Consider the following 24877-nt stretch of genomic DNA (forward strand, 5'->3'; position numbering starts at 1 on the left):
CAATAAAGGCAAATCCTGTCATCATTGTGTATAGCTGCCCTGTAATTCGTTACATCCTTCACCCCTCAAGTATATAAAAAAAATAAAAGGATATCCAAGTTATCTACCTTAGCACCACTGGGTAAGGATTACTCTGATAAAATTATTATGATTCATCACTAAAAATCACTATGACCCTCCTGTGATTTTGCCAGTACTTTAAAATAAAGCAAATTCCATCACTGGCCCAAGTCATAAGTGGGTTCTACTACTATAATTAATTATTTATCATGTATAAATACTCTATACTATTGAATTGCTATAATTTTATAAATACTATATAGTTGAAAAATGTATGCTTTTGAGTTTGTTTTAAAATGTTCTGTGGAGAAAACTAGTCATACTCTTCTGAAGTATAACTGTAATAATTGGTCAATGCCTCCAGCCTTCCTTATGCTGGCATACAACTCTGCCCTTTAAGACCTCAGAGACGGAGCTGGAATTACATAAAGCCCCATTCTTAGAATTCTCTCCAGTGGTCTCAGTATCTTCCCTTCTCATATTCCTGTGTTCCCAGTTTCTTGCACCTAATATTCTGTAGTATGCATATACCCAGTTGTACTATGATAATCTGATGCAAGTCTCTCTTCCCTCCTAACTGGCAACTGGGCAAGGGCAAGGAACTGGGCCTTATTCATCTTTATGTTCCCAGCACAAGTATGTAACACCTAGCAGGTGCTTAAAATATGTTACAAAGCAAAACAGTCAAAATATAAGATAAACAGCCACTAAAAATCCTGATATAAAAAAATAGTCCATGAATTAGCAAAATACACACTGTAAGTGAAAAAAAATGGTGTGCAAAGTATTTTATGAAGAGAGTGTATATATGCACACACACACACACTTATCTCAGGAAAGGGAAGCTAAATGTCAAATGCTAATATTAAGGATATATCCAGGTGGTAAGTTCCTCATATTTTCTCATACTTTTAAATTTTTGATAGTAAGTTGCTCTTCTTAAAAAAAATACTGTTAAAATATGCCTAAGATTTTAAAATGGACTGATTTCCTTTTTTTTAATGCACTGATTTCAATTTTCATTATTGTGTGCTCTTACTCAAGTTTTATACATGCTGTATTCTTTAAAAAGAAACTAATTATTAAACAAAGAAGTAAAAAACTAAAAATTTACACAGTTGTCATCTATTAAAAGCTGATACTGGCAAGTATAGTTTTTTAGGGTTACAGTAATTTTTATTTAAGCAACAAAGACATAAGCAATTGTTGTAAACTAACATTAATTTTTTGGGAAAATTCGCATAATCTTTATTAAAATAATGTTTTGAACAGGTAACACATACATTGTGTAGTTGATTGAAAAAATACATAAGGGTAAAAATGTGAATTGTCCCCTCCACCCCATCCAGTCCCTCTGTCCTCCTCCTCAGAGGTAAACTGTCAATTTCTCATATAGCCTTCCAGAAGTAATCTACAAATATATGAGCATGGAATATATGTATATATCTTTTTAAATACACAGAAGGAATACACCATATATAGCATTCTGCTTGCAACTTTTTTCATTTTAATTATTCTAAGAATATCTCTTCCCTGAGCTTTTAAAACTGAGTTTTAAACCCTATGCACTAACATGATGATGGCATATTCCCCAAAAAGCAATAAAGAGTAAACTGCAGGTGAAATGAATCTCAAGGCTAGAAGATGACATCTCAAACAAAGATTATGCCTCAGGGCAAGACCTGGGAAATCATCTTTGTCATTTTGTGTTTTCTAGCACCAAGTGGTAAGACACAGCAGGTGTTTAATAGATGTTTGTTCAGTGAGACAATAGATGTGAATATAATATATACATAAAAAATGTTATAAAAGATGTTTAATGATTGGGAAAATGCTCATACTATGCTATTAAGTCAAAAAAACCTTCACAACTGGTACGTAAAAAGCTTCAATTATAATACATGCTCAAAGATCCAGTTTGGTTGCCTAGTAAATAGTAAATTAACTGTTCTACAAATGTTGTATAATCACAGAAGATCTACCAATATACACTCAACACACTAAAAATTTCTTGGTACAGTGAGTCAGTGGACAAGTTTTAAAAGCATGTCTATGCAAAGGGGACTGGAAGCAAACAATGAATTTTTCTTTTTTAATGAAGAATTTTTTTAAAAAGACCATTGGACTAATTCTAACGGATGTTACAAATCCAAAAATGCAATTGGTTTGCAATTATGGAGCAGGATGACCACAACTCTTCAACAAACTATGAGCGGTCAAAGTTTTTAAAAAGTATTATATTCTGACAATCCAAGTGCAAGAAGAACCAGGAATAATGATAAGCAAGAGCCTATCAGAGATGTAGTTGATACCTGGAATCAAGATTTAAAAGAAAAGTATGTTCCAGATTCACTCATAACTGTTAACAAGTACGGAGTTGCATCCAAGAACACTGCCCATTTCAGGGAGGGTTATGTGGCAGGGGAGGATTATATACCTTCAAACTAGGAAAATATGGAATACAAATTTGGGTTTGCTATGTTTGAATTCTTAGTTATTTCTAAAAATGTTTTCCACAATCCTTTCATTTTAATTTTATGTAATCTGTAAAATGAGTGAACAATGTAAAAAAAATAAAAAGGTCCACCAGACCTAAATGGTAAAATGGTGATGATTATATGTTTTCTTCATATACTAGGTTAAAGACCTTACCCAGCTTAAGCCAGCTGATGAGCATAAAGGTATTTGTTTTATTACAAAATACGTACATTCCATAGTATGTATATAGTGTATATACCTGTATATATACTTATACATAAATTTTTCCTAAATTTAAAAATTCAGTGGCTCTAGGTTCCCAGAGAAATTGATCCAAAAAATTTTATTCATTTTGCTTAAAAATAAATAGCAATTTCCAACACATCTTCATTTAGGATTATCAATTTCGAGATTTAAAAAATAAATACTTACCTCATATTCTATACAAGGATCTGGAGAATCATCAGTACAATGAATAAATCTTTAAGAGAAAAAAAGGCAATTGAGTAATTTTTTTGGTGCCAGTTTATGTATACACCTTACTTACATCCAATGTGAGTGTAAGGTTTTACTAGAAGAATCCAGGAACAGGAGACTAATTCAAATCTGATGACCATTTATTAAGCACTATTCAATCTCAGACATTAGCTGAGGCACCCCAAAATAGTATTTCACTAGTCCTCAAAATAACCATACAAACTACTATTATCTCCATTTTTCTGTCAAAAAACAAAGACACTTAGGCCCAGAAACGACAAATTTAGTGAGCGAGCCAGAACTAAAACTCAGACTGTCAAACTATAGATTCCCAATGAAGGCAGGATGGCGATGCTGTTCTATAATTCTCATTGCCTTCTTTATGGCTAAACCAGAAGTATACTTTCTCTGTTGACATTACCTCTACCATCTAAAGCCACACAAACTTGGGCAGCCCGGGTGGCTCAGCAGTTGCACTGCCTTCAGCCCAGGGCCTGATCCTGGAGACCCAGGATTGAGTCCTGCGTCAGGCTCCCTGCATGGAGCCTGCTTCTCCCTCTGCCCGTATCTCTGCCACTCTCTCTCTCTCTGTGTCTCTCATTAATAAATAAATAAAATTTAAAAAAAAATAAAGCTACACAAACTTAATCCAATCCTTCCCCTGCATGCCATTTAAAAAAACATTTCACAGAACTAGTCATTCCTTCATTAAGTATACAGCTTCCCCCTCTAAAAATCCTCCATTTCATGAACAATTTTTCATATATTTTCTAAATGCTTTTATTAAATGCCTTCCTATGCCAAGGACTAGTTAGGCACCAGGAATGCTAAAATGAACCGAGTCCCCTGTTCTTTAGGAAGTTAATCTGGTGGGGACAGCCTAACAAGTTAACAAAGAATTTCAAAACACTGAAAGCAAACATAAAAATACTCTGATAGCACAAGGAAAAAACTGATAAGCTCTCTGTTGTGTGGGGGAAGGGCAAGTGGTAGTCAAGAAAGCTTCATTCAACAGGAAGGGAAGGGTCCACATTTAAGGCAAAGAGAAGCATGAACTAAAGCAGGAAGAGAAATGGGAACTGTCACACAGTATGCAAAGAACTACCACAGATTCGCGCTGATGGAGTGTAGAGCTCAAGGAGAACCACCAAAAGACAAGGTTAGACCTTGCGCATGGTTGGAGGGGATGTAAACTGGTGCAGCTGCCGTGGAAAACAGTATGTATGGAGGTTCCTCAAAACAGTCAAAGTAGAACTACCATATATATGATCCAGTAATTCCACTACTGGGTATTTACCAAAGGAAAACAAAAACACTAATTCAAAAAGATTTATGCACCCCTACATTCCCTGTTGCATTATTTACAATTGCCAAGAGAAGAAAGCAGCCTAAGTGTCCATCAATAGATGAATGGATAAAGAAGATATGGGGCATGTTAAACATGTTAAACAAAAAGCAGAAACAGATTCATGTTTATAAGAAATAGACTCAGAAATACAGAGAACAAACTGTTGGCTGTCAGAGGGGAGGGGAGAGGGGGGAATGGGCAAAAAGGGTGAGGCGTGGTGGCAGATTCAGGTTTCCAGTTATAGAATGAGTAAGTCATGGGGATAAGAGACACAGCATGAGCAATCCAATCAGTAGCACTGGAAGAGTGTTGTACGGGGAGAGATGGCAGCTACACCTGCGGTGAGCACACCATAAAATATAGACTTGTTAAATCACTATGTTTTACACCCAAAATTAATGTAACATTGTGTCAACTATATTCCAGTTAAAAAAAAGAAAAAGATGATGTTGGGAGAGAAATCTTAGCTGAGGAGGAGTATCCAGATTGTGAAGGGTCTTATTTGTCTCTCTAGGGAGGCTATACTTTATTATATAGACAATGGGGAGCTAAAAGTTTCTAAAGATGTGAGGGCTTTAGGATACCACTGTGGCAACGGTACTGGATAGCTTGGGGGGAGGAGTAGCAAGCAGGAAGGTGGAGAGACCAGTTAGAAGGCTTGTTCCAACAGCCCTGGGGGGAGATGAGGGTCTAGCTGCTGCAGTGCGAGTGGGAGGAGGAGGAAGAAAGGACTATATTTATAAAGATATTCAGAAGGCAAAGCCAATATTGCCTGGTGCCTTGTTGAAAGTGAGGGGTTAGGGAAAATGGAGTAGGGATGACCAAGGTCTCTTTTGATGCCTGGCTGGATGGTGATGGGAATGCCATTCACTCAGACTGAGAGAAAAGCAAGTGACAGGGGTGAAGTAGAGAAATATGTTTGTATGTGGAGAGTTAGAGACATCCTAGGAGAACTGCACAGAGATGTCTAAGAAGCAACTGGAAATAAGGAAACTCAAAGAGAAGGAGGAGGTGAAGACAATCATCTGGAGGTAATCACATAGGTACTAGAGCTAAAGTCGAGGAAGTAAATAGAAGCAATCACCTTAGGCAGATGACAGAAACTTGGAGAAGACTAACAATTAAAGAGTGAGCAAAACTTGCAGGGGAGAGACATTTTTATTAAAAAGAAAAACCCCACGCAAACAAAACAAAAAATACTTTTAAAGATCTTTTATGCAACTTACAAGTAAAACTGAGTTTGAAAAGCTTTTCAATTCCCCTGAATATTTGATTAGGTTGGAATTCTCTGTAATCTTTTGTAATTTGTACTACAAACAATAACAATTCCAATTTATTTGGTTGGCTGAGCTTCTCAGAAAAAAACTTTTATTCCTACTAACAATTAGGCATGGATGGGCAGATATAATCTGAATTACCAAGAAAAGTACACCCAACATGCTTTGTTGAAAAGCAATGGGTTCTCTCTTGTATTAATGAACAGGCACCAATAATCCTATGAGAAAGTCTATTAATATCAATGTTTATCACATGAGGACATCAAGGTTCTGAAAGGTGCGAAATCAAATAAGTGGTAGGAAGGGCACTAAACCTGCAAGGATGGACGTTCAAGAGTGGCTGTCAGGGGCGCCTGGGGGCTCAGTTGGTTGTGTCCGACTCTTGAATTCGGTTCAGGTTTGTGAGATCCAGCCCTGAGCTCAGTATGGAGTCAGCTTTTCTTTCTCTCTCTTTCTGTCCCTCCCTGCCCTGCCCACATGCTCTCTCTCTCTCAAAAAGAAAAAAAAAAAAAAAAAAAAAGCTGCTATTAAAGCTCTCAGACTTTAGCTAAAAAACAAAACAAAACGCCATAAATACCAGATGCATCTAAAAAAGTCATTGATCATCTTTTTTAATAGTTCCACATAACAAATTTTTTTCATTCTCATTTTTGAAATGTGATTTTAATCATGTGGGTGCCACAGTTTTTATAAATCTGGTAACAGAGGTTATTATTATTATTCTATAAAGAACAAGGTGGATTAAGGTTCTATACCTACCATTTTTAAAATACTACAGGAAACCCAAAAGGCACAATTCTAAAACAAAGATCTTCATTGTTTAATGTTTTTAATGCTTCAATATTCCTACAAATACTGATTTCAGCCCTGGTTAATCCTCATATAGCTACTTTAAAACAGCTTTACCTTTTAATACATATTTGCATTCTCCCAATCTATAATATTATTTTTTAAGGGTTGATTGGTTTAACATTTTAATGTTATTTTAAAAACTTGGTTAGTTTCAGAAAGTAGAAGTGAGAATGTCTGTGGTATGTGAGATTATTGTATAAGGCTTTTTCTTATTAAGATGATTAACCAGATGGTCCAGTATGGTTCCTACGAAAGAACAGTGCAGAGCCAGCTAGTTAAGCCTGAATGTAAAGGTCAGTAACAGCATTTTCAAGAGCTCAGCTGAAATACTGCAAAGAACAGTGTGTGTGAATATTTAGATTTCATTTGCATTCTGGAGGAGGTAGGTTTAAAAAGCAAAAATGAGTAAGATAATTAGGGTACCAACAACACGGGAATTTTTACGATCCTTATATCTAAATTAATGGACCTAAAACTTGTTCAAAGAGTCCCAATTCTTTTTATGAGTTTAATTAATTACAACACTTCCTTTATGTTATCTTTGAGACTTCTGTTATTTTTAATTCATACAGCTCTACTTCCTCGTCTTGTCTGTTGTCTCATCTTGAGCCACAATGTACTGTTTTCTCACAGATTTTCTTATTTCTAGCATGAGAGCCTATTTGGTGTGGCTCATCTTGCTGGGGGCCCCACAGGAGGGCTAGGTTGTGGCATCTTCCCAGAACACTTCGTATTTGCATCTCCTAGGTGCCTCAAGGGTAAAAATGACTAGAGGACTGACTTTTACATTAATAGTTTGGGAGATCTCTAATCAGGCAGGTGATTTAAATTCTGTTTTCCAAAGTTCATTATGACATCTAGACGTGACATTTCAACTTTTTAAAATGAAAAACCTAGTGCCCAAGAGGTTTCAGTCCTGCTTCCTTATCTCTGTGCCAATGGATGAATTTTTTTTCTTGTTCATCCTTAAATGAAGGTGCAAAACAGTCTCTTCCAAATCCTCACTTTATTTTGGCTTAATGCTTGGCCTCCAGTTCCATAAGGGGATTAAGTTATGTCCCTTAACAGCTCTGATAAGAACCCCTAAAAGGCTTATCTACCTAACTCTCTGATTTTCTGTCCTCTTTACATTTCTTGCATCTGGAATTTGTCTTTTGTTTCTCATGAATTTTTGTGTTCTAGTTTATTTTTTGCCCAGCATCTCTAGATAAGTTGTAACAAAAGATTTTTCAAGTTATCTTAGCCTGCTACTTAGCTAAAACCAGAAATTAATGATCAGTTTCTTACAGTTCTTTTATAATTACAAATAAGAACGTTTTGAATCTCACTCGAAGATCTCTGCCAACCTGAACAGTCTAGCTATAATTAGTACTTACCATTTTCATGTACACCTATGAGCATATTGTGTGGGTGTATGTGTGTTTAAATCCCACTCCTGGGCAGCCCAGGTGGCTCAGCGGTTTAGCGCCGCCTTCAGCCCAGGGTGTGATCCTGGAGACCTGGGATCGAGTCCCACGTCGAGCTCCCTCTGTGGAGCCTGCTTCTCCCTCTGCCTGTGTCTGTTCCTCTCTCTCTCTCTCTTTCATGAATAAATAAATAAATAAAATATTTAAAAATTTTTTTAAATAAATAAATCCGGGGATCCCTGGGTGGTGCAACGGTTTGGCGCCTGCCTTTGGCCCAGGGCGCGATCCTGGAGACCCGGGATCGGATCCCACGTCGGGCTCCCGGTGCATGGAGCCTGCTTCTCCCTCTGCCTGTGTCTCTGCCTCTCTCTCTCTCACTGTGTGCCTATCATAAATAAATAAAAATTTAAAAATAAATAAATAAATAAATAAATAAATCCCACTCCTAAATTTTTTTTCCTAGATAAGTATTTTATTATAACTCAGAAGATTTCCTTGAAATTTTCAACAAGGTAAAAAAAAAAGTAGTATTAAATCAGTCACTCTACAATCTGGATAGAAAGGAGGCTCCTATATTGAATTTTAACTATAGTTCCTCTAGCTAGCCACTAAAACTCCAAAATAAACACAAATGTTATTAAACGATGAATGTTATGTTATCTACAATGAGAATTACAAACTAAAAAAAATTCTCAGATACAACAGTAAAGATTTTATTTTGGAAAAAAACCAACAAAACCCAAAAGTCTATTCTGATGAAAGCTACTATGAAATTATGCCAGTGTATTTCTAAAATATTTTGAAACTAGCCAGTTAATAGGAATTTTTGAGAATAAAGTTCTAGATCCAAATTTTAAAAAAGAAAAGAAAGGGGGGGAGGTTCTAGCCCAAAATGGCAAGGACTGTGTGCTCCACCAGCCCTGATGATGGGCAGGCAGGAGAGCCATCTTTTTTCTTTCATTTCTACTCAAGCTACTGCCCAAATCATTACCTCAACTTCAACAAGACTGCATTTCCTGTCAGCCACGAGGTCTTAGCATAAATAGACCTATTCATTATGCCCTAAACACGTCTTAAGATTGACATACTTTTTTCTGTGAACTTCATAGCTGTGCTCAACAAGTTTTTATCATGCTGTTCCAAATATTTCACACATCAAAAGAGAACAAATGTAATGCATTCAATGAGAAGGATGCGGGTGTGTGGAGCCGAGGGGACTCAGAAAAAGATGGATGTACTCCAACAGACAAATGAAACAGAACGCGTCCCATGCTTTGTTACGGGGAAAACAGGAGACGACCAGGAAAGGATACGTGTGCCTGCACTGTGCTGGGCTGTGCTACGATTAGGAAATATACTGTACAAGAAAGAGCTAGATGGAGATGAAAACAGAGAACCATGTTAGTGGAAAACATTTGAGTTGAAGATGAATCATGTGTTGGGGGTAAGGGGTGAGATTCTGGCACTGGAGGTACAGATTTGCAATATTACCTATTCAAGTGGTAGGAGTTGGGTTTCTAATGTGGGCCAGTCACATGACAGGAGTGGGGAAAGGAGAATCACACTATCAGTATACTTTGAGGATAGTGTCTACGTGGATTTATTTACTCTAGGCAACTTAGGTATGACCTAAGTCCATTGGCTGAGGTCACAATGTACTTTCTCACAAGTAGGGAGAAAACACCTTCATTAAAGCTTTCTGAAGTGGCAGTAAACACAATCACTAATGCTTTAAAGTGGCACACCACCCTAGATATTTACTAGGGCACAATTCTCATTGGTAAGCTTTTTTTAAAAGTTGGAAGGCTACATTATACCTCACAGTAAACACTTGCTAAGTGCAAGAAAAAGTGTGAATCATGGGCAGGAAAAAAAATGCAGACCATGGAACATTAAGCATCAAAGTCCTGGTGGTGTAGATTGTTGCTCATGAAAACAACAAGAGAAAAGTTAAGAGTATTGGTGTACAGATTCCATTCCAGATTTCACTGGTGGTGGAAAACAAAAGATAAAAGTAATATGATACTGAACTAAGGATCATTGGGTATGTTCATTTGAATTTTCATAGAATTCTTTTTCAAAAATATGCTATTTAAAATTAAAACAATCTACAGCAGAAAAAAGTGCCATCTCATTAAACAGGCCTTAAAAATCACAAGGTAGGGGCCCCTGGGTGACTCAGCAGTTGAGCACCTGCCTTTGGCTCAGGGCATGATCCCAGAGTCTGGGATTGAGTCCCTCCATTGAGCTCCTTGAGAGGAGCCTGCATCTCCCTCGCCCTATGTCTTTGCCTCTCTGTGTCTCTCATGAATAAATAAGTAAAATCTTTAAAAAAAAAAAAAAATTGCAAAGTACAGGTTCTATAGGTCCAAGTTACATGCAAAATTTTACTCCTCATATTACTTGCTGAGTTTTAAGATTAATAACCAGTTTTGTGATAATCTTAAGAATGCATACAATCCATCAGGCATAGCTACGTTAAATTACTAAGCCAAGTGAAATCTCCTGAGCTTTGGTCAAAGCTATCTTGTGGGTGACAAATCTCTCAGAGAAACATTTAATGGATTCATTTTTTCACTCGCTCAGCCCTTTCTTCTAAATGCCAACTGAATACCGGATATTATTTTCTGACCATGGCCCACCAAAGTGACACTTAATCAATAAAATAATTATTGAAAGCAGCCTTGAGACTCAACAAGTCTAACCACATAAAATGTTTATATCTGGGCAAATAGTTTGCTCAGTGAGTACTGTGCACACAGGTTGTGTAAAGTTTGTCACACTTCTCCTTTTTAAAGCTTCCTGTGTACAATAACCAGTTGAGGAACAGGAAAAATAAGAGTACTTAATATTTTGTATCAGATTACAAATGTGGCAGACAGTACTGCTTGTCTCTCTCCAGCTAGTCCCAACCTTCATCCTTGCTAATAGAACTGTGACTGTTGGAGCAGGAAGCACTTGTGTTCTGCAGTACCTTCCAGAATCCCAGGGATGCATGTGTTGCTTAATTTACTGCCATACTGCCGTACCCGAGGTGTGGGCCTATACGAGCATCATCAGGATAACCCAGGAACTTCTTAGAAATTATATTCTTGGGCCCCACTCCCAGCCTACTGAACCAGAAGCTCAGGGAGAGGACCAGCAATCTGTGTTTCATCAAACCCATCAGATGGTCTTGATGTGTGCTAATGTCTGACAGCTCCGGTCTAAACCAGTCACAGCATTTCTGTCCCCTTTGCCAACTGCTGGATTAGGCTGGGTCACTGTGTGACCAATGAGCCTGACAGGAAATTTCTTGGGAAGCCTCCAAAATGCCTTACTTGCTCACATACAGAGAGGAGTGAGAGGAAACACACTACCCCTTCTATTTTTGGTTCAGATACTGTCATGTCTTCCTGTGATGCCCAGAACTGTAGCACCAATCTTGTAACCAGTAGGTGATAATCCCAAATACCATGCCAGTATGCCAAGCATGAGAGTGGGGGGAAAGACTGGAAGAACCTGGCTCCCCAGAGACCTTGATGTACAGCTCCATTAACTCTAGAAAGACCCATGCTCCAGAGTCCTTGTTAAATAGTATATTTTTAAAAACTCTGCATGTGTAAACTACTTTTAGTTGGCCTTCTGTTAGCTTGCAATCCTGACTGGAATATCTTTCTTTTTTTGAGACAAGCCCCAAAATAGTATAAACAACATAATGTCACTTTCATAATATTATATAATCTTATACATATCAAGATAATTATATAATACTCCATAATATCTTATTAGAGCCTACATTTATATTTATAGGTTTATTTATATTTTTATTATACAATAAATTCTTATAAAATTAAATTTATTATAATATTCTGTTGTATTTTAATTTGAAGCATTTTTAAAGGAAGAATTTATGACTTTACTAAGTGGAAATACAGAAACCATTTAAAATGGTGTTACTGAAATTATATTCTGGTTTTGGTTCTACTAATACTAACTAGCTTGTGGGAACAAATGACTAAATAGATTAGGCCTCAATTTTCTAGCTGACAGAAGAAAAGAGATTAAGTCACCGACACAATCCTGTCTAATTTAAAGAATTACACTCTGAATTTGTTCTTTAGGGAGTTCTGAACAGCCTATGTGACAAAAGTTCATCTTCTGCTATAGATTCTAGCAATACAGATTTTTATGGTGACAAGACTTATTGCTATGCAGCCTCCTACTGACAAATACTCCAGAAGAGGGTAACTAATTAGAACCACCCAGCTGAAAGGCTGCAAGCTTGGTGCTTGGAGTTTGTTCCTGCCAACTCCCAATTATTTAGACTAGGAGAAGGATGGTATTCTGTGGGTAAACACTCTTAATCCAAGGCCTCAAATTCACTTGCCAACCTACCTTCCCTTCCATTAAAAGGTCAAAGAGCACAGAAAGCCAAACAACTGACTGGTATTTTTACTTTCTACTGGAGTCTCGTTAGATTCACTCATGACAAAGAGGGGGAGGCAGGCTAAGGAGCAGCTGTGATTCACCAAGCCACAAAGGTGATTTAAAAAACCATCAGCCATAGAGAATTAAAAGCAACTTACCATTATCTTTGGAAAGGAAAAGATGTCCTCCTACCCTCAATGCAACTATTATGAAACATACATGAGAACCCCTATCTGATGAAGGAACAGGTACAGAGCATTTTTAATGTAATGTATTTTAAGGACTCTTTACTCAAAAGCGCGAGATGTCTAAAAGCTTTATAATGGACAAAGATGATAGCTACGACTTCCTCAAGCCAGAGGGCCTCTCTGAGAATGGAAATGCCAGGGCTACTGGTAAGGGCCACTAAACACCGTAACATCTGTGCCAACGTGACCATAAAGGGTGGACAATGAAATAACGAAACCATATAAAGCTTTTCTCAGTAAATGAACTAGAAAGAGCAGTACAGGTAAACTCCTTCTATAATAAACTTACGATACAACCAGCCTCTCCTTTCTGATCACTCAACTTTATTCCCTTCATCACCATCATAATGAAATTAGCACCCCAGCCGCACTCAAAGGCAAAAAGACAAAGCACACAGCTGACATGCAGTGAGTTTATGATTTGGTGCCAGGTTCCTCCTCAAGAAAAAATTTGAGGCTGAAATGGGGTGAATGGGCAGGGCAGACTATACGGACCAGTGGGAAAGAAGTGGCATGTGTACACAGCGTTTGTACCCCAATCACCTGCTTGGTTGCTGGGTTTTGTGATATGCTTTATTCTGTTAGAGGTCAGTTTAAGTATTAGTTTAAATTCAGTACTGGTTTGTTTACAATGGGTAGGATGAGAAATCTGGAAGAATATCTGTTCAATGACAGAACAAGAGAGTACAAAGAGCTCAGCAGCAGGTCAACAGTGCAGGTATGTTTCCTGCCTACGACAAAGACAGCACAGAGTCAAGTTCTTTAGCCAAAGAGAAACTGGCGAAGAAAGGAAAATAGCAATTCCCCTTCTAGAAATTTATTCTAGAAAAAAATTAGGAACATGTACAAAAATTTAGCTTAGGGATATTCACTGCGGGACTATACGAAAACAGAAGGCTGATCAAACAAATCATGTTGGAGCTATCCAGTGGAACACCATTAAGGTAATTTTAAAAAATGATGCATGCAAGTATTTAATGACACATAAAGATGTTGGCTATATACTGCAGGCTACTAAGCAATATGAACTAAATGATGCCATTTTTCTCTTAAAAGATCAGAATATGGTTAGAAAAAAAAGAATATGGTTATAGACAGGTATATCTATATTATACGTACACACAGAAAGAATTCTGGCATAAAACCAACTTTGGCAAGATCATGGGTGCTTCTACATTTCCTGTTCTTGTTTAGCTCGAATCCTTAATTTTATTTTTCTATGATAAGCCTATGTTGATTTTATGAGAAAAAAATTACCAAAATATTTAATGGGCAGATACAAAGAAAGCCCTTGATATCTATAAATATTCACCGTAGAGCAATGACTATCAAAGGAAAAGAAAGGTTGGCTTTAATAGATTTTGTTATATGGAACTGTTTTTTTTTTTTAAAGATTTATTTATTTGAGAGAGAGAGACAGAGAGCACCAGCAGGGGGAGGGGCAGCGGGAGAGGGAGAAGCAGACTCATCACTGAGCAAAGAGCCTGACAGGGAACCCGATCCCAGGACCCTGAGATCATGACTTGAGCCAAAGGCAGATGCTTCACCGACTGAGCCACCCAGGTACCCAGAAACTGCTGTTTTTAACAGTACTGGAAGTAATGGGATTTCGTCTTCAGCAAAACTCTCCTAAGTACAAAAGCTACTGATGGGAGATCAAGAGGCATATACTTACGGCTGAGTGAAGTCACGAGTGATGAAGTCAGAACTCTTGAACAACAGAAAGATGTCGCTGAGGGTTTTACATTTCAAAGAACTGTTCATTGCTATCCAGTATGCATCCTAAATAATAATAATAAAGCATATGCTACTTAGTATATACTCCAAGTCAGTTGCTATGAATGAGGCTCAGCCCTACACACAAAGTTGATAATGCACATCACATTTAAAGGAAAAGTTCAGGGAGGACCTTTTAGCTATACTGTCCAATGTCAAACTACACTTCTGAATGACCAAGAGCAGGGCCACTGCGTGTTGTATGCTGGGTTCCAAACATTGAGCTGTTAAGGTCCTCACCTTCCTGCTTAGGCCAAGCACTTTTCTGTGTTTGTTTTACTGATGATGAAAAAGGGGTGAAGGAGTATCAGAAGTGCTGACACTTCAGCTAAAAGATCAAGGTGTAAAGAGCGAGCCTGACCAGCTAAGAAAAAAGGAGATCATTTCTCTCTTCTTGCTTCTGGGCAGTGACAGTGGGAACACCTCAAGTGTAAGGGCTGGAGCAGTTTAGACCCATGCCTATCAAATCTGAGAGAGGAGAGGAGATACTCTGCACCTTCACAGTTTTAAATGGTGGATATCTCATACATACGAATCAAGAAAAGGTAAGCACAGCAGGCATGTTAGGCACAAAGCTTAGCAAAACATGCCTAAAAATGATAGAATAAGTCATTTACTAAACATACTTCTCCCATATATCAGACACAGGGCAATAATCTAATTTTTTGGCAATAATCTAATTTTGAGAAAACTAATGATTGCAAAAAACTAATTATCTACACGTGAAAGAAAGCAGTGGCACAGGTAGGCACACAAAAAATAAAATATGAATGAACAAGTGAATAAGTTCAAATCACAAATAATTGACCCATCTTAAGTGGAAAGCCTCAGCCCTGTTCAGCAATAACGAATGATTCAAATTACTGCTCATACACAAACTAAAAATGAGTTTCAATAACTTTTTAATAATAGCTTTTTTATAATTTCTCCCAACGAAAAAGACAATGAACTTCTGGCTGAGAATGGCACGATGACCAGAGATTTACCTTCACTGAAACAAAAGTATATACAGAGAAAACCATGAATTCCGGGGAAAACAGAAGGTTGAACAGGAACACGAAGTCACCCTGTACAGTATCTATCAGATGTGCACACAGTGTCCGCATTACCATAATATCAGAAACACTGCATCCTGACCTAATCAAGACACAACAGTACTCCAATGAGGAGAGTAGAACATAAAGCAGCGGGAATGGGAGAGGAGAGTGAGCAACGTTGTCATTCCTGAGTGGGCAGCCATGATGAATATCTATAGCTAATGAATAAAGTAGTAAAGTAAAATAATAAAAGAATGCACTGAAATAGGGAATGCAGTTGTCTCTGAGGAGTGAGAAATGGTGAAGCAAAGCAAATGTCTGGACCTGCTGGTATGGGGAGCAAGCGTCCAGATCTTTTAAAAATTTAAATTATGTACACGTGTAACTAATTGTAATCAGTAAAAATAAAGGGTAGGTTAGGTACAATTTGTCATTCATTTTAGAATAAGAAAAGAAAGGCACATGGGCTAATTTTTGAAAATGCAAATAAATCTTTGATTCCTTAAATGAGCTTTGCTGCCATAGTTGTTTTCTATCGGATTAGAAAAAAAAGTGAATTTTTCTATAGACCTTGACGTAAAAACAAAAAAAAACTTTTAATAATAAAACACAATTTAAGAAAACGTCAGTTGATTTCCCAAATGGCTCTATTTCTAGGTCCTATGACATTTAAATTTTCATTATTTTTCAACAGAGAAAAATTTCTCTGTTACACTGAACAGGTAAAGTTTAGAAAGGGCAGAGAATGGCCTTCCTCAGATTCTAGCATGATCAGCAATACAAGAGGTTGCAACTGTCTTCTGACAAAATATATAGTATTTTATAGACCCGGGAAAGTGCAAAATCAGGAATGTAGGAGGGGGGAAATAAAAATAAGTTCCACAGTATTTTCCCTAGAATTAGGAATAAAATTAGACCCTCTGTGAGGATATAAAAAGAAATGAGTAGCAAAACAAAGAATATTCAAACAGTGAGAGATTTACTGATGTGTTCCTACCCTTGGGGCGCTCCAGTTAAGCTTAGGAAATACACTGCCCCCCAGGGAATTGATAGCTTCTTGGACTTTCGTGGTGAACTCAGGAAATTCTGGTGCCTACAGAGAGAAAAAAGAAATCATTTGGGCAGGTTGATAACATCACAATATATACAGAAAACAAGATCAAAATCTCAAGGTTAAACAATTAAACATGTTAAAAATAAGTTAGATACAAATTACTATCAGAATTTCTGAACTGAGCTAAATAAAATCAATGATCAAATATTTACCAGAAAGGAAAAGAAAAAAAAAAGTGCCCAAATGATACTTTACAAAACAATCAAAACCCACAAAGCGGGATCCCTGGGTGGCGCAGCGGTTTGGCGCCTGCCTTTGGCCCAGGGCGCGATCCCAGAGACCCAGGATCAAATCCCACGTCGGGCTCCCGGTGCATGGAGCCTGCTTCTCCCTCTGCCTGTGTCTCTGCCCCGCCCCCCCCCCCTCTCTGTGTGACTATCATAAATAAATAAAAAAATTAAAAAAAAAAAAAAAACCCACAAAGCTGGGGGCAGCCCGGGTGACTCAGCAGTTTAGCGACGCCTTCGGCCCAGGGCATGATCCTGGAGACCCAGGATCAAGTCCCACGTCCGGCTCCCTGCATGAAGACTGCTTCTCCCTCTGCCTGTGTCTCTACCTCTCTCTCTCTCTCTCTGTCTCTCATGAATAAATAAATAAAATCTTAAAGAAAAAAAAAAAAAAAGCTAAAAAGACAGATATCACGAGGCATCTGGAGATGTGAGAAAGGACTGGATGATTCTCTTAACATGTACAGTTATTAAGTGAAGAGACAGATGGAATGTCACCTGTACACATACTCCAATGCGCCGAAAGAACACCTCATATTTAAAGGGCCAGAAGGCTTTCCATCTAGAGGAAAAGACTTTTGGACATAACCCCAAAAGCCTTCATGAGAATGAGAAATAAATGATGTGCTTAACTGTATTTAAACACTGCTATTTCCAGACAAGTTTTAATATAAACAGAACTCAAAAATAGGACCATGGTGAAGTTCAAATGTTCTTTCCTTTTTGGTTGATTTTTAATGCAGTTTACATAAGCAAGTAACCAAAACGTCCTAAGTGTCATTTCAACCAGGAAATAAAGAGAAATAGTGTGAACAAACACTCTTCCGTGAGCCTTATGTCACTAGCTAAGAAGCACATGAAATTAACAGAGAAAAGAGGACTGAGAGACCAGAAGTGGAGCGGCAGGGCACAGAATAGAAAAATACTACCAGGGCGCTACAGTCACGTTATCCCTTTATATTTGCCGCCCCCTACTGGGCAACTGTAAATTCTGAAAAGGTCTAGTAATGACAAGTTCTTCCGTGGGGTCAAAAAAGTTAAGACTAGGTCTAGAATAAGCTAAACTACACCTTGCAAAAATAAATCAAATGGCTTCTGTTGATCCCCTACAGTCTAATTCAGTCATGACAAAGAGAAAACTGTGCTCAGAGTCTGGGAACCAGAGGTGCCTAGGTGTCTGCCTTCAGCTCAGGCCATGACCCTTTGTTTCTGGGATCGAGTCCTGCATTGGGCTCCCTGTTTGTGGGGAGCCTCCCTCTGCCTCTCCTCCCGCTTGGTGTTCTCTCTCAAATAAATAAATAAAATCTTTAAAAAACAGTCTGAGAAAGAGACCAAAAAAATGTCAGTTTAAAAAAAAAAAAAAAGGTGACCTATCCCCAAACTAGAAGCCAGCTTTTAGCAGTAGCCTAGTGAGTAAAGAAGGAAGAGATCAGGGCAGGCTGGATCCCCTTCCTTTCTGTGATCTCTAGACAGGTTGGCAGCATCCTTAGTATCTGCCATCACGTCCATCTTCCAAAGGACATCTTCAGCTTCGACACAGGAAATCAAACAGCAGCCAGAGAGGCTTTCAAAATGATTAACAGCCTGAGTCCTTTATTTACTATTTGCCCCTCCCCATGAGAAGGAGTTATGATCTATGTTAAGCCAATAAATTCCTTATGATCTGCTAAAGTTGCTGATGTGGCCTGCCTAGGGTTCTATCCATTAAAACACTTATCTAAAATCAATATTAGCAATATTTTCAATGAACGGTGTAGTTACAATTTAGTACAGAGTGTAGTTATGAATAGACTGTTTGTTCACACTATTTCTCTTTATTTCCTGGTTGAAATGACACTTAGGACGTTTTGGTTACTTGCTTATGTAAACTGCATTAAAAATCAACCAAAAAGGAAAGAACATTTGAACTTCACCATGGTCCTATTTTTGAGTTCTGTTTATATTAAAACTTGTCTGGAAATAGCAGTGTTTAAATACATTGTAGTTACAATGGTGTACTTACATATTTTACAATATGAAGGGATTCGATCTTCAAAGAAAAAACTATTTTATTTTCCTAACCCATAAAACTTCACCTTGATTTTTTTATGTATTATATTTCGAGAGGTAACAATCCTCAAGTTATTCAATGTTAGGAAATCATGCTATAAGAATCCTCAAACAAACTTAAATTATAAAAAGTTTACATATTGTGGAGAAAAATGTGTGATTCAGTAGGAGACTATGTATTATCTACCTACAGCACACCCTCTGGATTATCTGATTCTAGCTAGGTCTACCAACTGCTTTAGAACTTGGCAAATTCTAAGTAAGTGATAATAATGAAAAGTATTTATATGGACATAAAAATTCTATCCTGCCTAATAGGGAGCCAGCTATCTTCTCCCCTACCCTTGAGGGAGGCAAAACCAATTCTGCCTCATTTACATATTCATTTCATTATTTCTAATCTATAAATCTATAATCTAATCTAATCTATAAATGTGTCTGTCCTTTGGATTCTCTTTGGAACCGGTTAAAACATCTGCCTAGATCCCTCATGAGTTAATAAAACCTTCAAGATGTGTTAAAGAGTTTTATATCAATATGGGAGTCATAATTCTACCTTTTTATTTTGAAAATTACCTTTCTTCAGATTTAATAGGATTCTTTTAAGCTCATAGTTTAACAAGTTGATTTTAAACATGCAACACCTCAGTTTTCCAGGAAAAGGTTCCTGTTGTGATTGATAAAATCCATATATATATATATATATTTTTTTTTTTAATCGTATCTGGGGACTTTCTGTGATCCAAGCTCTCCTGTCTTTCCAACTACACCTACCATACCATTCAGAAATGTATTTCTTTTCTTTTTTAAATCATGAAATGTTTAAAATATACAAAAATATATATATATCCGTGCTCCTGGATCCATACATTCAACAATTTGGTACACTTAACCCAGACCTTTAAATTTCTTAAGGGATCAAGGCTATAATACAAACGGAGATTCTGACCTCTCCTCTCCCCTCCCTAATCCTAACTTTTCCCCTGCCCCTAGGCAACCAGCATTACAGATTTGGGTGTATTCTTCTAGTCATGATTTATACTCAATGAAATGCATGCCTGTCCATAAATTAGAGCATTTAAAAAATTTAACATAACTCCTACCATTGATATGCATACCTTTAGCGAGCTGCTCTCATTTCTGAGATTCACCTACCTCAATTGAGTTTTCCCATTTTTAATTCAGTGTTTTTGTATCTCAGATTAATAGACTATTACCATTCACCAATACCTTCTATTTCCCTCCTTGGGTCTTGGCCCACATTCCTCTACGAGTGTTCTGCATTAATGTTCCCCTGCTCAACAACATCTAGTTCCACTCAGCAAAACCCAAGCCACTTTAGTTACTTTAGTAACTTTTTATTTTGAAATAATTTCAGATTTTCAGAAGCATTAAAAGAAGAGTAACAAGAATTTCCATATGCTCCAGCCAGGCATTTACCATGTTTATTTTATCCTCCCCGACCCCAAACCTCTCTCTCTTACAGATCTTTGCAGATGTGTGCATTTGTTTATACATATGCACATATAAAACAAACCGTTTTTCTTCCATTCTTAAAATAAGTAGAAGTAACCCCAAATACTTCAGTATGTTTCCTAAAAAAGCAGCAACATTCTTTAATAGAACTTAGCAAATTATCAAAATCAGGGAGCTAATGTTGATAGAATACCATTTTCTCATCTACAAAACTCACTCAAAATTGCCCATTTTCCCCATTATGTCTTTTATGGTAAAAGAAAAACACTTCTTTCTGAGGATCCAGTCTAGAATCACACCATTTTGCATTTAGCTGTCTTGTCTGCTTAATCTTTAATCTGTAGCAGTCCTTCTTTCTGTTATCCTTCATCTTTCATGACCTTGGCATTTGTGAAAAGTACTGGCAGTTATTCTATAGAGTTTCCAAAAAGTTGTATTTGCTGGATGTTTACTCCTGATTAGACTTAGGTTATGCATGTTTGGCAGGTGATGTGTCCTTCTGAGTGAACTATATCAGAAGGTACACAATTTACGTCTGTCCCATCACTGACAAGGTTACCTCTGATCATTCAGCTACCAGGTCTTTCCATTGTAAAGTTACTAATTCCTCTTCATAATTAGTAAGTAATTTTGGTGGAAAAACTTTGAGAATATCCCAGAATCCTCATTCTCATCAAATATCTACACTCTAGTTTTAACATCTATTCCATCAGTGATTACTGTGACGGTTGCAAAATAGTGATTTCCAATTCTGTAATTCCTTCTATGTTTGTGAGCTGGTGCCTTTTCTACTATAAAGGGCTTCTGTTCCCATTTTTTTTTTTAATATAACCATTTATTTGTCAGTATCACAGACCACAGATCTTAGCAAATGGTTATACTCCACTAATATCTCTGTTTTGACACTCAGCTATTTGGTCAGTGGTTCGGAACCCATTCAAGCTGGCCTCTGTACCCTTTCTCTCATGTTTGCCTCATTCTTACTTTCTGACACAAGCTGTCACAGGTTCCTCTTCACTTTCTTACCCCAGTCTTGACTTTCTCCAAGGAGCTTCAATTCCTTTTAGTGGAGAAGATATCTAGAAACCAAGATCAGGGCACTAGATATGCTCATGGCTACCATGATGTCACTGTATCACTGCTTCCAGTCCTTAGTGAATAGAGTTTGGTAGATACACATACATAAATTATTAATTTCCCTATCTAGCCATCTATTAAAAAGCATCAGTTGGCATTGATAATCCTCACCACTTTTAGGGTCCAAGTCAAATATCATGTCTTCCCTTTTGCCCATTTCTAGATGATCTCAGTTCTAACCGTTCTCTCTGTTGGGACAGCACTTTGTCATCTACTCCCAAACTGAGGCATCTTTCCCTGCTGGTTTATAAACTCCCTAATGGCTGGGATCAAACCAAATTCATCTTTGTTCAGAACCCACTATAATATCCTAAATATATGAGATAACTAACATGCATGTTTAACAGAACAGGATTTTCAGAAACAAGAGAGTAACTAACCTGCATGTTACCTAGAGTAAAATAGACCATGGAAACTTTCCCTTTCTGTGTATGTTGGCATGCTTTTTATACCTAAGGAAATAGGCTGGTTTAGGCCTTTCCACTTCTCTTGTACTGTGAATTACAGGTCTCTTCCATTAAAATAAACAGAAGTATCTTCTTATTTAGAATTAATATATAGAATATAAACTTCCCTAAAACTAGTGTCCCTTGTGCCTTTATATATATTTGCAGGAAATTTTATAAAAACCTTTCTCTTTTGTCTCAAGGTATGAGAAGTTTAATTTATCTATATTTTTAGAAATATGTTTTACTTCATTCTTTTAAAAATATTTTTATTAAAAATATATTTCAAATTGAATAGGACAATAGCATTCTTATCTCTTATCTGAGACTATAATATACTCAATCAACTTCTACATCTTTATAGAAGATACTGGTTAAAGCCATACAGTTTTCTACTCTTACTTGAAAATTAATTTTTACACCATGTAAATATATCTGAGTAAGTGAATATAGATTTCACCTCAATCTAGCTTCCACAGATCTGGGAGTCTCCAAGTTTAATATTAGGCATGACTGCTTCTTTCAGGGTTCAACAGAAACAAGTCGAAGCACCGACTATGCACTTAAAATATTTCTTTGAAATCAAAGAGAAAAGAATGGCAGGCCATGTTTGCCTATAAACAATGATTCAAGTTATTTTTCTAAGTAATAAATCAAAGCCAATAATTTCCTCTGTTTTTGTCATACAATGTTTTCTCAATGTTCATACTACATATGAAGTAGTCAGTAAAAGGGAATTTAGAGAGGTATTATTGAAACACTGAAGCACCCTGTGTCACAGTGCAAAGCTGTCCCTACACTTGTGTGGCTTTGCTCTTACCGTAAGCGTAGCCGTGTTCTCGTCGTCTGACCACTGCACAAAGAGGACAGAAACAGAGTATTAAATGTGGATAGTGCACTGGGCTTCCAAAAAGCAATGCTCCGTCTAAAAATGACACATAAGTATGAGATATCACTTTCTGAACACAAACTACATGTCAAAGTGAGATTTTTGTGTAATTTCTCACTTTACCAAATGTATGCAGAGATGTAAATATCAGAATCATTTCAGAGATCACTTAAATTACAACAGTTTAATAAAGGTTCTTTTTTGTTTTGTTTTGTTTTTTAACCAACCTGTATTTCTTCTGCTTCATTATCACTGTTTGGTTGAGAATGTGTTGGTGGATCTTCCCTAGAAGAACATAAAACAAAAATTAAGCAAGGAAAACACTTTAATCCATGTATGTAGTCATAATTTCAAGTGTACGGACTATAAATTAAAAAAAAAAAAAAGGCCTCCGAATTGGAGGATGTTAGGTAAAGTTCATTTCTTGAGACAGAAACTAATATAAAGCTGATATAAAATTAATTAGTACACTTCCAGTAAGAGATGGCAAAAGAAGCACTTTCTGCCCTTTTCTCAGAAAATCACTAGAACCAAGGAAAGGAAAAACTCAAACTCCAGCTCTGAAGGCATGAGCAGTCATCTACAGCTCTGAATCCCAATACATGAGAAATGCTGCCATAGACAAGGAAGATCAAGTGAGATGAAGAGGCCAAAAGGAATCACCCAAAGAGCTGTTCTACTGAAGAGCTGGAATACCCCAAAATGGCAAAATCAAGAATCTTTTGCGTATGTAGTGAAAACAGAGTGTGTGAGCTAGTGTTAAGAATGTCCCTGGATTTGGATGGGCACAACAGAAAGGTGTGGGGAGAGAGGGAAAGAAAGACTCAGACATGCTATCTTTGAAGAAGCCAGTGAGGAAAGCACGTGTAGAAAAGGACCAGCTAGCAGCCAATCTTCATTGCCTAGGGAGGAAGCAAAGGTGAAAACACAGAGTATTCCCTCTCATTAACACTAAAACCACAAATAACTGGGCTATGAAGAACTCACCACATCAATGAAAGCAATAATAATCAGAATAAGAACCAGCATAGGATCTGTACCAAGAAACTACAAGAAGGGAAAGGGAGGCTACTGATTGACCATGGGCATTTATCTATCCCTATGTTCCCTCTTGAAGCTCCATTAAAATGGTGGGAAAAATCCCCACCCCCCCAAAGGAGACAACCGCAGAAAAGAGACAGCAACAGAAGTTTGGAAAACAGAAAGCCAATAAGAAGGATAACCCAGGGCAGCCCGGGTGGCTCAGGGGTTTAATGCTGCGTTCAGCCCAGGGCCTGATCCTGGGGACCTGGGATCGAGTCCCACATCAGGCTCCCTGCATGGAGCCTACTTCTCCCTCTGCCTGTGTCTCTGCCTCTTTCTCTCTCTCCTCTCTGCTGTGTTGCTCATAAATAAATAAAATCTTTAAAAAAAAAAAAAAAAAAAAAAAGAAGGATAACCCAGTGAGCAACAGGTAGAACCTAGAACTCCACTAGATGATGAGACCAAAGCTCTGGGCTACCAAAGGTGACTTGTGTGAAGTCCACAGAAGAGGCAGTAAGACACAAGCAGCCTTCCTCACCCTGCACACCCTAACAACTAATCCTTCCATGAACCAAAGGACTCAGGTCTGTAACGTCCCAGAGGAATATTAGGGTGAAATGGTAGAGTATGATGAAAAGCCATGTGAAAATCACACTAACAGTGAAGCCTCTGGTCCCTTTCTCCCATCCTGCTCCCAGAACACACACAGACTACAAGATTCTTCTCTGTAGAAACTGAAACCCCCTGAGGACAAACCTACAGATAACTGTCCTCCGGAAAACTTTCATCAATACCTGCTGATTGTGGGCACTCTTAGTAAGTGAGTCCCAACTGGGTACAGAGTGAGTGTGAGTACAAGTGTGTGTGTCCTCACTCTTAAATATGAAGAAAGGCCTAGAATCATTAGAAAACTAAACAAAGGCTCTAGGATGAAAAAAAAAATGTTTTTTAAAAGAAGAAAAGTATATATAGGAAAGAGACAATAAAGGGACCAGATTAAAAATATTTTTTAAAATCATTAATATAGGGCAGCCCCGGTGGCGCAGCGGTTTAGTGCCGCCTGCAGCCCAGGGTGTGATCCTGGAGACCCGGGATCGAGTCCCACATCAGGCTCCTTGCATGGAGCCTGCTTCTCCCTCTGCCTGTG

General features: G+C 37.6%; 1 protein-coding gene across 3 annotated transcripts in view; it reads right to left on the minus strand.

Annotated features, from left to right (window-relative positions):
* CDC123 (cell division cycle 123) overlaps positions 1 to 24877 on the minus strand; it is a 54695-nt gene that overhangs the window by 13863 nt on the left and 15955 nt on the right. For all 3 annotated transcript variants that reach the window (XM_025445269.3, XM_025445270.3, XM_025445271.3), the window contains 5 exons: positions 22935 to 22992; positions 22639 to 22671; positions 16367 to 16462; positions 14232 to 14338; positions 2971 to 3019 (listed from right to left, as the gene is read on the minus strand). In XM_025445269.3, coding sequence (XP_025301054.1) covers positions 2971 to 3019; positions 14232 to 14338; positions 16367 to 16462; positions 22639 to 22671; positions 22935 to 22992 — 343 coding nt within the window. The remainder of the gene's footprint in view (positions 1 to 2970; positions 3020 to 14231; positions 14339 to 16366; positions 16463 to 22638; positions 22672 to 22934; positions 22993 to 24877) is intronic.

Source organism: Canis lupus, chromosome 2, assembly GCF_003254725.2.
Source record: "Canis lupus dingo isolate Sandy chromosome 2, ASM325472v2, whole genome shotgun sequence".
Classification (NCBI taxonomy): domain Eukaryota; kingdom Metazoa; phylum Chordata; class Mammalia; order Carnivora; family Canidae; genus Canis; species Canis lupus.